The 12,505-nt window shown below is 36.6% G+C and overlaps 2 protein-coding genes across 3 annotated transcripts; one reads left to right on the top strand and one right to left on the bottom strand.

Moving 5' to 3' along the window:
* Positions 1 to 4,882: 4,882 nt before the first annotated feature.
* On the top strand, positions 4,883 to 6,883 carry LOC147327592 (uncharacterized; the record flags this gene model as incomplete). Its single annotated transcript, XM_086297403.1, has 3 exons — positions 4,883 to 4,915; positions 5,279 to 5,386; positions 5,951 to 6,883. Coding segments are annotated over 3 exons (579 nt in total), but the record flags the coding sequence as incomplete, so codon positions are not given.
* Positions 5,502 to 11,152, bottom strand: LOC147327591 (uncharacterized). Of its 2 annotated transcripts, XM_086295298.1 has the most exons (13): positions 11,077 to 11,144; positions 10,684 to 10,721; positions 10,299 to 10,383; positions 10,109 to 10,199; positions 9,880 to 9,968; positions 9,672 to 9,799; positions 9,526 to 9,577; positions 8,589 to 8,686; positions 8,351 to 8,487; positions 8,202 to 8,267; positions 7,968 to 8,014; positions 7,654 to 7,802; positions 5,503 to 6,935 (listed from the first exon to the last, which is right to left on the bottom strand). In XM_086295298.1, the coding sequence occupies exons 2-13, from the start codon at positions 10,706 to 10,708 to the stop codon at positions 6,613 to 6,615; spliced, it is 1,290 nt and encodes a 429-aa protein (XP_086151424.1). In that variant the 5' UTR covers positions 10,709 to 10,721; positions 11,077 to 11,144; the 3' UTR covers positions 5,503 to 6,612. The 2 variants fall into 2 exon arrangements, with proteins under 2 accessions (XP_086151423.1, XP_086151424.1); XM_086295297.1 differs by having other exon boundaries at positions 5,502 to 6,935; positions 10,684 to 11,152.
* Between the last annotated feature and the right edge of the window lie 1,353 nt (positions 11,153 to 12,505).

Raw genomic sequence — 12,505 nt, 5'->3', positions numbered from 1 at the left:
ATCTGTGCTTGATTGACTGAGTTGTTCATTAATCCAAATCACCTGGTGAGGACATTTTTGGCTGTGCTACAGTTACTTTGCAGTCTGTGGTGAATTTTTGAGGATGGCAATTTTATTTAAATTTAAAAAACAAAACAAAAACATCTAAAATGATTGTGCTTTTGTGACTTCTTTGCCTAATATTTCTGGCATGACTCTGTACTAGTTATGTTTTTTTTTGTTTTTATGATAAAATAGAAATGTATTACCTTTGTGTCAGGGAACTGCTGACGTTATAAACTGTCTTCGTTTTAAAGGAGAACAAATGACCAGTTTCCAATCAAAGGGCTCTGTACATAGAAAAGGTCCTTACAACTGAAACAAAACATCACATAATCCTCTTAGGAATGATTTCATGAAGTGTTGCAGAGCAGCTGATTTATTTTGGTTGTATAAAATAAAATAACAAAATCCAGCTGAGATTTTGAACACCACAACATGAACTGTCTTCCTCAAATCATGCGGACTTTAGGTTTCTGGAACCTTTTCGTGCATGCCAATAGAAAGACTTTAAGTGCACTGAAAGCTTTGAGTGAAAATGTGAATGATAACTTCAAGAGTGCATATTCAAAAGTGTGAAATAGTTGGATTGCTATCCTGTTTTTTCTAATCATGTGAGACCTTCCATTATCAAACATTAATTAATACACATTAAAATTCACATTAATGCAATGTGTGCATCCCACTCAGGGGTAGGAACAGGATCATTAAAAAGGATTAAAGAGGTGATCCCCTTTATTACCTGTATCCCACTATCCCTAGAGTTAATAAAAATGCAAAGGAAGTAGAAAAATTTGCAGGTCATTATGCAGTAAGAAGATCATTCTCTTTCTAACATCCTAAAGGGTAACGTAATACTAAACCATCTCTTTGAGGTTGTCAAATGCATGCTCACTTTTATTACACTATCTGTTGATACTGGTCCTATTGTTGTCATTGGCGCTAACAGAAACACATTATTTCCACTGAAAAGACAGTGATATTGTCCTCTGCCCTGCAAAATTTGTGATAAATGTATATCATACTCTTGAACTTTTTACCCTGCAGGCAACTTTCCACTCTGACATTGCTATACAGTTGTCAAAAGTCAGCCGTGTGGACAGCATGCAGTATGAAAGAGTTAGTAGTGAAGAAGTACAATTGTCTAATACTCTTGTTTTCAAATGGGTAAAAAGTTTACAGTACATAACATCCTCCACCATATAAACACATATTGTGTACATCATTTTTTATGTTATATATTCGATAACACTTTATGAATTTCTATTATTTTTGTATTATGAGTTTTGAACATGTAAAATACTACAGTATACTGATTCTGATGTGTATTGTGTGTTCTGCAAATTATCAAGAGCAGTAATACATCTTATTACTAAGTCACTGTAAGGCCTTACCTGAGACCACAGTTCTTCAGCAGCTGTTGTACTGCTCTGCTCTGCTCTTCTGGACTGTTTGACATAATGCTGAGTTTATGATGTAAAAGGACAATCTTTCTAATGACTGTGTCTATTACTGTATTTAAGCTAAAATAGCTAAAATGTGATATTCACATCTGTTCATTTAGGTTACATAAGTGTAGATTTTTATTCTACATCAGTGGTGAACAGTAATCTATCTCAAAAACCTGTGATAGCACATACTTGAAACCACATAGCTGTGATTTAACAGGTGGGTGTATATTCACGGCACTTACAGAACCGGAACGGGTGCAAACACTGCTGGGGATGAGTTGCAAGCGTGACTGGGCTCTTATTTTCATTTTAACTTGGTCCAGCTGGTCCCAATGTAGTTGATTGCCTCATCTTTGCGTCTATGATAGCTTCAAGGACACGGTGGAAAATGCAATAACAACAGAAAATATGAGTTAGGAAATTGCTATGACTGGCAATTCATAGAACAAAAGATTCTACTTGGTATTATTACTTTTATTATTATTTTAAGCATTAAAAATAGCCCTCATTTTCTGTTTCAAAAATATATTTAGGTTTTGCATTCATGGTAAAAAACAACAACAAAACAACAATCAACATCTGAACACCTCAAATATTTGCTATTGCTCCTCTTTACATAATGAAAACTTTACTTTCATTATGTAAAGACGTTTTTTTCCCAGTCAGATGATGAAATTACCAATTTTACTATTAATGTCAATCATGTAGGCATCTACATTTAGGACCCCCTGGTTGTATGAAATTAGACCAGGGTTTGACAGCAAGTACAGAGTGAAGGCGAATCCTTAGAGGAAACATGAAGGCACTCATGAAAGCATGATTTCATTTCTTTTTGACATTCATCAGTGTTGACAGGTCGGGTGATTATTTTGTAGTGACTGCAAAATTAAATGAATGCTGCAATCTGTTCTTTGTACTTCAAGTACAAAATTTTGTCCCAGTGATATAGTCTGGGCAAAATAATTACCAGAGTCCAGTAACGTCAGAATGATTGTGTGCATCTGTTGTTCAAAGAATTTGAATGCTCTTCGTTCCCATTTTCTTATCAAAAGCAAAATTCTGATGACTTCAAGTTGATTTTTTAAAAAACTGCGATTCGTGCAAGACCTTCTCCCACAAACCCTAGAAGCAGCTTTAACTTTGAAAACTTGTAAAAAGGAACGATTACTTCCAAGCAACAAAAGACAAATGAGACAGAAGTGAATGTTTGTCTATTTCCCTTGAGGAAGAAAACACTTACCTCAAGGGTGCTGGAGTGATTTGGAAGGCAGTGAGGAGGTAAAAAAACATTCTGTGCAATCATATTTCCTGCAGTCATACACAATTATGTGTGACTGAATTTAAAACATGAAAAGTCCCTAAATGATCTGTTACAACTTTTTTAAGACAATTATCATATTCAGAACTACTCTTGTCAGAAAATACATGATTGTTTTACGCACTTTGTACTTTACAAAGATGAGATAAACATTGTAGAGGATATGCAAATCACTTAAAGACTGTATTATATATCATTTGAGTATGACTTTGATGATTTCTACAATGTTCTCATTGTCCTTCAATTTCCATAAAAAGAATGAATATATCCTTCTAGTAAGAATAATCTGTAAAAATCTTGATTTACTTAGAGTGGCATGAAAAAAGTATTTTCCCTCTTCCTGGTTTCTGTCTTTTTGCATGCCTGTCACACACACACACACACACACACACACACACACACACACACACACACACACACACACACATATATATATATATATATATATATATATATATATATATATATAACCTGAGGGAATAAACTTCTGTGTCTGTCTATTTTGTGGCCAATATTGCATCAAGCTCTACTTTGAAAGGTCAACTTTTCCATAGTTGTCATGGCTCTGAGTCATTTGACCCGGTGTTTTGAGTTTTCTTGTGTTTTGGTATATTTTATGTATTATTATTATTTTCATTTAACTGGTTAGTTCTGAGTTAATTCTTATTACGCCTCTGAGTTTACTTATGATCAGTTTAGTTACTTTTTTATTAGGATCCCTTGTGTCTTTGTCCTCTGTGCCCCTCTCTGTGTGTCTCTGTTATGTGCCTGTGTCTGATCCTCATGTCTTGGTTTTCCCCATTTAGTTCCCATGTTCCCCTCCTTTGTTTATTCTGTGCCTCCCTGTCTGTCATATGTGTTCTCCCCAGCCCTTCCTGCCCTCTATATGTGCTCCATAGTTGTGTCTGCCAGTTTCACTACCCTGTTCCCTTGTTCAGTCATTGTTTTAGTCTTCCTTTGTCCTATTTTATTTTGACAGTCTTGTGGTCTATGTTCAGTGTGTTTAGTTTGGCTTCCCCTGTGGTGCCATGTTCTTTTGTATCAGCTGTGTTCCCTATGTATTTCCACTTCCGCCGACCAACTCCTGTCTATATATATTGTGTGAGTTTTCCCCCAACCTTTTTCATCGCGCCTGCCCTTCCCCTGTGGTTCACTTGTGTCCCTCCCGTGTTCTGGGTTTTGTCTTGTTGTCTTAGTTTCGTCCAGTTCAGGCGTTCCTCTGTTTAGTTTGTTATTTACCTTTCTCCCCGTTGGGTGTGTCTGCCTAAATAAATTTTGTGGTCAGCATTAGGGTCCTGACATGAAAAGAATCCACATAATGCATAATGATAAGATGCAGGTTTTTGTTTGTTTGTTTATTTATTTATTTTTAGTCTTATTTAGTGTTATACTGACCAAAGGTAAATCTGACCCAAAGGTAAAACTTGAACAAATAGTACATTTGTTTGTATTTGTTTGTATTAACTACATATAACATAAAAATTCTCCAAACTGGAATTTATTTTCATACATCTCCTGCAATTTTTTAATAAAGAAGAGGGTTTGGACTCCATCGGCAGCTCCCCAATGACTATGTTTTAAAAAAAAAAAGGAGATTAATATGTGCTAACCTTGCATCTCACTTGCTTTTACATCAATATTACTTGTATTGATGTTATAACATATAAAGTTTGATTGTTGTCATAAAGTCTAGTCCACTTTTTGCTCCTCCATCTGAGACTATTGACAGCCACTGTATGATACACTGAGACTGTTTTCTTTTGCTTTGCAAAGGCTGTCAAGTGAGTTTCTCCTGAAATACCAATTATATGTGCAATCTGACAATACTCCAGCCTACCTGACTGCATCTGGTCTACGGTGTACATTTTAGGACATCGTCAGGTATCAGAAAAAAAATTGTCAGGTGTCAGAAAAAAAATTGTCAGGTGTCAGAAAAAAAGTTGTCAGGTGTCAGAACACAAGGTACCAGAGAGAAAATCTTCCTGCAGGTGGCGCTGTTGTCATGTCCCACCCGAATTGATTTCCAAATACGTCATCAACGTGTGACCGTGGGAGAGCGTAAGGTCATTGACCTCACCGGAGTTTTACCGTGGTTCAGGCTCCTAAGGTAAGTTTAACTTTTTCTCCCTTTTGTTCATATTTTTGCCACAGTTGTGTTATATTAAGTTGCAGTTATGTTGTGAAAGTTACATATCAGAGACGGAAAGCCAGTTTTGTACGAAACCAAATCAGTACTATTTTTGTCTGGCTAATTCATTCTAGCTAGCGACAGTGGTGAAACGTGATTCAAATTTAAACTGTTCAGTAATTGTTTTGTATACATTTCAGCAAATGGACAAGCTGAAAGCTTACGAGCAGTTGCATTTGAATACTAATCCTATTTGAAGTAATACATTTCCAGTGGTAGACATGTTAGATTGTCACACCTGGCTATGCATTGTTTTATTAATATTATATATTGTCTTGATAGCTTGAAGGGGATGATGCCGGTTTCATATCACTGGACTTATCCATGGCAGTAGAGTACATCCATGCACAGAGAATCATTCACCAGGATATAAAGCCAGCAAATGTCATGGTAAGCCATATTGTATTTTTCTTTTTCTCCACTTTGTTTTTGAAGATCAAAATAAAAATAGTATATTATTTATTTAACTTTATTCTCTTCAGTCTATTAAACACTACATTTGAACAATGAGAAACTTTTCTGGCATATTCATATAAAGGATTTTTTTTTTAAAGTAAGAAGCCTTACATTGTTTCTTTAATAGTCCAATTTTTCTTTAATATGTTGGTTCTTGCACACCTACAAAATTCCCAAACATGTTGTAAGTTTAGGCTTTACAAACTGAAAGTTTCTATTATTTTATTAGTCTGTACCACTTGCTTAAGTGGAATGGGGATTAAAAAATGCACAGGACTATAAAACCGGGTTGGATCATTAACCAATCTGTTAATTTTAATGTTGGGTATAATAAACAATCTCAGAATAAATCTGCAGTGATTGGGTGATCTGGGTGCTAAAAGCTTTGAGGGTTTTTTTTTTTCCCCAATTATGAGCTGTGGTCTTTGGAATGACATTTTTGATAACATTTGTGAAATTTTAGACAACCTGGTAAGTTCTCATATGTATACCTTATAGGTTCACCACCCTTCTAAGAAGGCAGTCCTGACAGACTGGGGCATGGCAAACATAAGAGACACTGTGATGCTTCGTCAAGGGAGTAAGTTCACTGCCCAGGCTACTGGTCCAGCTGGTGGCACATATCTTTACATGGCCCCTGAATGCATACTGATGTTTGAAGAGGCCTCGTTCCAGACAGACATGTGGTCCCTCGGAGCCACATATCTGGAGATCCTGACGGGTTCCGCTCCGTGGATGGTTAAAAAACAAAGAGAACTGGCTGCACTAATGGCCACCAAAACCCCACCACATGCCCTATCACATCTCAGTGACAAAAACAGTTTTCTTGGTGGTTTGGTGAGCTATGACCCAGACTCAAGGCCTTCCGCATCTGATGTTGTTAAGTTTCTCAAGTCAGGCCTTGATCTTACGAGCCGATATGGCTACAAGTGGTAATGTTGCTACAGTCTGCAGTTCAAAAGTCTTTCAATGTGAATTATGTTCTACATTATTGTTAACAAAAGTTGTGGTAAATGAAACACTGAATCATTATGAAAGATGGCACCTTGTCAATTGTATTTCAACATTTTATTGTACATTTTGTTGGTCAGACAGTTTTCAAATTACCTGTTGATTTTAAACAAGGATAAATAAATGTTAACAAACACTGTTGTATGATTTTATTGGTCATTGGAAATGTTTACTGGTGCACCTTCCATCCTCTCTCTCTTCAGAAAGATGTATATGTCATTTGCCTCGGCAAACGTAGAAAGTGTAGGAACTGCATTTCTGTTCATGGCAGTTGTGAGCTCTTGGACTAGCATGAGGTATGCAGCAAGGCAACCATCAGGTGTGCAGGGAAACTGGCTGTTTTCTAAAATGTTCTGGCACATGTCTCTGAATTCCTGGTTTGCTACCAGTGAAGGCTCTTCCCTCTCACAGATTAATTGCTTGGCATAGTCTAAAAGGTCTGGGTCAACAATGTGGAGCACATTGCCATATCCTGCGAATGAAAGACAATATTGAAAAGATGTTCACTTTGAATGTTAAAAATAAATGAATAATGACAAAGCTGTTCTAGAACCTGTATAAGAAGCAGTCAGTGTTTACAGATGTTATTACAGAAACTTAAAGATGGAAATATCACTCAAACATTTAGATAAATTTTTAGTTAAAGGTGTCAATATGAAGCCATTTTAGTATTGACAGTAGAAATTCAGAAATCTCTTATTGTACTACAAGTAGGCTTCTTCGGAAGACACAAAAGAGAAAGCACATTATAACAGTTTTACGCTCATTACACTGGCTTCCAGTATATTTTAGAAAATTCATTTTAAAATTTTAGTAATGACTTTCAATGCTCCGAATCGTGAAGCTCCTGCCTTAATTTCTGATCTTATAGAACCCCACGCTCCCTCTCCCAGCCTGTGATCATCTAATCAATGGCTGTTAGTAGTCCCACCAGAAGACCAGAGGCAAGAGATCTTCCAAAGCGGTGGCTCCCAGGTCATGGAATGCTCTGCCTCCATCATTACGTTTCCTTGATTGCATTTATTCTGTATGTTCGATTGTGCTGTTTTATGTTTATCTGTTTTATATTATTGTGAAGCCACTTTGTGGTTTTTATCCTGTGAAGAGTGCTATATCAAAGTAAAAGTAAACTAATGAAAGTTAAAAAACAAACAAAAAAATAAAACCCCACAGGCTTTCAAATGACATACCAGGAGGTGGTGAGGTAAACAGAAGGTCGGGTTTCCCAAATGGACCAGGTGCATTGCGTTGCTTGCGGATGTCATGGGTGTTCCAAACTGTTTGCTCCGTTTTTAAGTCTCTTTGAAGCAGTGGCAAGTGTGAGTACTGCAAGCAGTTGCTATGAAAAAGGAGAATTAAAAAATTAATATGTTCATCTGCTTCTTTGAGGTAGAATAAGTAAAAGCTAAATTTTAATCAGTACTCAAAAAACAAAGGCATTCCTAGACCACATACTTTCATACTGCTGCTTGATTATTTTTCATGTCTAAAAATATTGACTTACATGTGCACAGGATTGTCCAGTTCAAGGATCCCAGACTCCATCATGGCCTACGCATGTTGTTTTGAAAAAGACATAAGTTGTGAAGGTGAGAATTTCATTAGTGAAAAGGTACAGATGTACATAAACACAGATTCTGGCCTTGTGTTTTCAGATAAACTAATCCATCGTATGTTTAACGAAATTTGGATGGCTACTCTTTGTTAATAGGTTTTACAGGTGAAAGATTTGCTTTACCTCAAATGTTGTCAGCCATTTCTTAATCCATGTCCGCTTTAAAATACTGTTGAAACATTCAGCTCTCTAAACAACAGAAACATGACATTATCAGTTTTGTTGTCAGGTTGTTACTTTAGAAATAGTCATTTACCAGCTTAAAGACATACCTGGTTGTGCACTGATGTCCCCATTCTGAAGCACCTCCATGCCTGATTCCCAAGATCTCGCATGTGAAATGCCATCTGCATTTGACCCACAACAAGGTTCTCCTTTCCTCTGTCCCCCCGAATCATTTGAGGACAGCCTAAAGACACAAACTGAAGATAATTAGTGAATGATGAAAAAATAAATTTATTAACAAAATGTAATCTTTTTTAACCCCCCATTTTTTAGTATATTGCATACCACCCTGTTCTTGAACAGCCTCAAAGAAGTATCTGGCCACAAAGTTTTGCTTGCGGTTGGATGTGCCCACCTTTAGCCATAGAACCTTCCTGGAAAATCTGAAAAGAAAGAAACAGAAAAGTGGCCACTTGTACATATGATTTAATCATGTTTTGGCACTATGTTTGGTTTTTGTTACATTCCCCAAGAGTATGCTGGTTTTCCATTGTATTATGTCTAGGCGTTGTTTCTGGTTCCTCCGGCCATTTTGACTGCCATAGTTGTGTAGGCTTACATGCCTTTGGAATTGAATGTGACTCTTGACTGTGTTCAGACTGACGCGAGGGGAGAGCTGCCTTTTGTTTTGTAATCCCTTGTATTCTCCTGTTTATGTGTTGGTTAGGTAGGTTATCGTAAATTGTACATTTTATTTTCTTTGGAGTTAAATTCTGTTTACTTTATATCAGGGATGTTTTGTTTGTTGTGTTGGTCTTGGCCCTCCCTGAAATTAACTGCCAGTCTGAAATGGAACTTTAAGACTAGCAGGAAATAAGCCTTTTAAAAACCGCCATCTTGAATCCTCCTTCACTATTCATACTTTATCTTGGTCCCTTAGACCAGGCTTGGCCAAATCCAGACCTCGAGGGCCAGTGTCCTGCATGTTTTAGATATCACCCTGGGTAAACACACTTGAATAAAATGATTAGTTCATTACCAGGCCTCTGGAGAACTACAAAACATGTTGTGAGGGTAATTTAGCCATTTGAATCAGCTGTGGATCAAGGACACATCTAAAACCTGCAGGACACCGGCCCTCGAGGCCTGGACTTGCCCATCCCTGCCCTAGACTACTCAGGAGAGATAACACCTCAGTTTACCGCACATCCTTATCTTGAAGCAACTTTGTACTATCACTGAATATAATAAATTAAGTAGCGAATGCCATATTCAAACCTACCCATCAATCCCCAAATGTATCCACATTCCAAAGAACTTCAGTTTATCATTGCCTATATGAAACAACAAATAATAATTACAATTTGTTTCAACAGAAGTACCATCAAAACATGTTTGGAAGGTTAATTGAAAAGATAAAATAAATACCATCAATGTGCCGTGTGTCATTTGGACCACGGCTGATGTAATTCCGACGGGGAATTTTCTTCTTTCCAGGAGATCTCCTCTGAAGACCACTTGCATCCATATACCTCATTATATTAGCAACATCGTCTCTACAGTAACAATAGATTTTACTCTGAGCTCAACAGTAAAACAAGAGAACACTTGATCATATACACACTATTTAACCAACCTGTAACAAGGCCGCACTCCTCTGACATCCCTTACCCGCTTTACCATTGCCCTGATTCCTTGTTCAGGAGACCACTGTTTCATCTCACTCTAAAAAACAAACAAACAGACAATTGAATGTTTTTTTTTTTTAAATCACTACAGAAAATAACATTTATTGTTTCTACAATAGCTCATGACACAGACTTCAGGAAAATATATATTTTTTGCACTGATGTTTTAACGCTTACCTCCACAGCTTTGTGGATTTCAGTAAAAGGTCGTTGGGGGCATCTTCGCTTCAACCCTAGAAGTTTTAAAACTCGTCTCAGATGCCTCTCACTGTTAAAAGACAACACAGACTTACATTATATTAAATGCAAACTGCATGTTTTGTCATTTTAGAGAGTTGTCACGGAAACTGTTGAAATGCAGACTTACCTTATTTTATGCCCATATGAATTCAGTGCACAGCTGATTTCCTTTTGTTTTAAGCCTTTGTTGAACAATGTTATTATCATCATATCTTGAAAGGTTAAGTGTAACAACAACAGCCTAATTGATCACCCACCTCTTACACTGAACATAAGTAATTAACCAGTAAAGTACTAAATCTTTTTATGTGGCAATTACACTAAAAGCATCGTCTATTCAGTGCCCACAAATAAAACATGTGTAGCAAAAAATACACTTCTTTGATACGAAAGAGGTGAACAGTAGTTAATAAATAAGTTGTACTTTAGTCATTTATTTTTAATGCTCTTTTTTTAATTAAAAAAAAAAAGTATTTTTGGTACAGTCATGGGAACCAGCCAGAGTCGGATACTCCTTTCATCATCGTCAGATGACATATTGCAGCAAAGTCTAAAAACAACAACAGAAAAAAACATATCGGGATCAAAAAATATCCCGACAGTAGCAATATAGAAAAGAGAAATAAAGAAAAAGAGCGACAGAAAGGATGCAGGCTGCTCGTGAGCTTTCAGCTTGTCCATTTGTTGAAATGTATACAAAACAATTACTGAACAGTTTAAATTTGAATCACGTTTCACCACTGTCGCTAGCTAGAATGAATTAGCCAGACAAAAATAGTACTGATTTGGTTTCGTACAAAACTGGCTTTCCGTCTCTGATATGTAACTTTCACAACATAACTGCAACTTAATATAACACAACTGTGGCAAAAATATGAACAAAAGGGAGAAAAAGTTAAACTTACCTTGTGTCGTTAGGAGCCTGAACCACGGTAAAACTCCGGTGAGGTCAATGACCTTACGCTCTCCCACGGTCACACGTTGATGACATATTTGGAAATCAATTCGGGTGGGACATGACAGCAGCGCCACCTGCAGGAAGATTTTCTCTCTGGTACCTTGTGTTCTGATACCTGACAATTTTTTTTTTGACAACTGACACCTGACAATTTTTTTTCTGACACCTGACAATTTTTTTTCTGATACCTGAAAATTTTTTTTCTGATACCTGACTTTTTTTTTTTTTTGACAACTGACACCTGACAATTTTTTTTCTGATACCTGACAATTTTTTTTTTTGACAACTGAAACCTGACAATTTTTTGTCTGATACCTGACAATTTTTTTTTTGACAACTGACACCTGACAATTTTTTGTCTGATACCTGACAATTTTTTTTTTGACAACTGACACCTGACAATTTTTTTTCTGATACCTGACTTTTTTTTTTTTTGACAACTGACACCTGACAATTTTTTGTCTGATACCTGACGATGTCCTAAAATGTACACCGTACTGGTCACTCTCTCTCTCTGGGGCTACATCTTGAATGGTAACATTGACAGCAACTGTGCAATACCTTTGACAACTTTTTAAAAATTGTGTCGCATTCAAATTACCGGAGGACATAAATGTTGCACTGCTCAAATAATAGATAGGACATAACATTGCTGTCCACAGCCTGAAATCTTACACAGTCACTGTTCTCTCCTTTCCACAAGTTGATCCATACCACGATGATATGCAGAAAAACAAAATGTTTTTCCTTGTTAAGGTGATGAGGTGTATATATTTGACAAGCTGGTACCTTGGTGTAGTAGGGTACAAAGAACAGTCAGACAGATCATTTCAGTAAATCAAAAAACAGAAACTTGATACTACGAAATAAACCAGATTCTGTCAACCTGTTCCGAGTGCACTTGTATCTGATATTAATGTTCTATGAATTGCCATAATTTCTATTAGTCTACAAGTCTTAAAATCCTATTCTGTAACAATAGTATACAGTCGACAATTGTTGCCCAGTCTTCCTTCTGTTTTTCTCACCTCCCCTCATGAAGTCATACTTCTTGAAAACCCCTGAAAACAGAGAGTTAAAAATCAAATCAAATTCCATAAACCAGCTAAAACGTGAGCCTGCCTGGACTATAACTAAATTAAAAAACAAACAAACAAACAAAAAAAACCACCTCTTTTGGTCTCTTTTTAGTGTGTTTACCCCGCCATAACAATGGTTGAGAACTCTTGTATTTTCCTTTTTTTTTTAATTATGGGAATTCTGGTTTAGTTTTATGGTAATATCCCCATAGAGGTGCCAATGTTCTGGTTGGATGCACTCATACAGTCTATGGATGCCTCTTGCTAACCAAAACAACTTACTGTAAATCATTTTAG

Source organism: Aulonocara sp. 'chitande type north' Nkhata Bay, linkage group LG6 (assembly GCF_057382095.1).
Source record: "Aulonocara sp. 'chitande type north' Nkhata Bay isolate Kocher_YH1m ecotype deep benthic linkage group LG6, A_spYH_male_GT1.1, whole genome shotgun sequence".
Lineage (NCBI taxonomy): Eukaryota > Metazoa > Chordata > Actinopteri > Cichliformes > Cichlidae > Aulonocara > Aulonocara sp. 'chitande type north' Nkhata Bay.
This window is presented reverse-complemented; position numbering and strand designations above follow the sequence as displayed.

Excerpts from the sequence above, each read along its gene's own strand:
- LOC147327591 (XM_086295297.1), bottom strand. The coding sequence starts at position 10,852 with ATGGACAAGCTGAAAGCTCACGAGCAGCCTGCATCCTTTCTGTCGCTC. Across the intron at positions 9,969-10,108 it reads AAATCCACAAAGCTGTGGAG|AGTGAGATGAAACAGTGGTC; the intron begins GTAAGCGTTAAA and ends TTTGTTTTTTAG. Across the intron at positions 8,015-8,201 it reads AATGGCTGACAACATTTGAG|GCCATGATGGAGTCTGGGAT; the intron begins GTAAAGCAAATC and ends CAACATGCGTAG.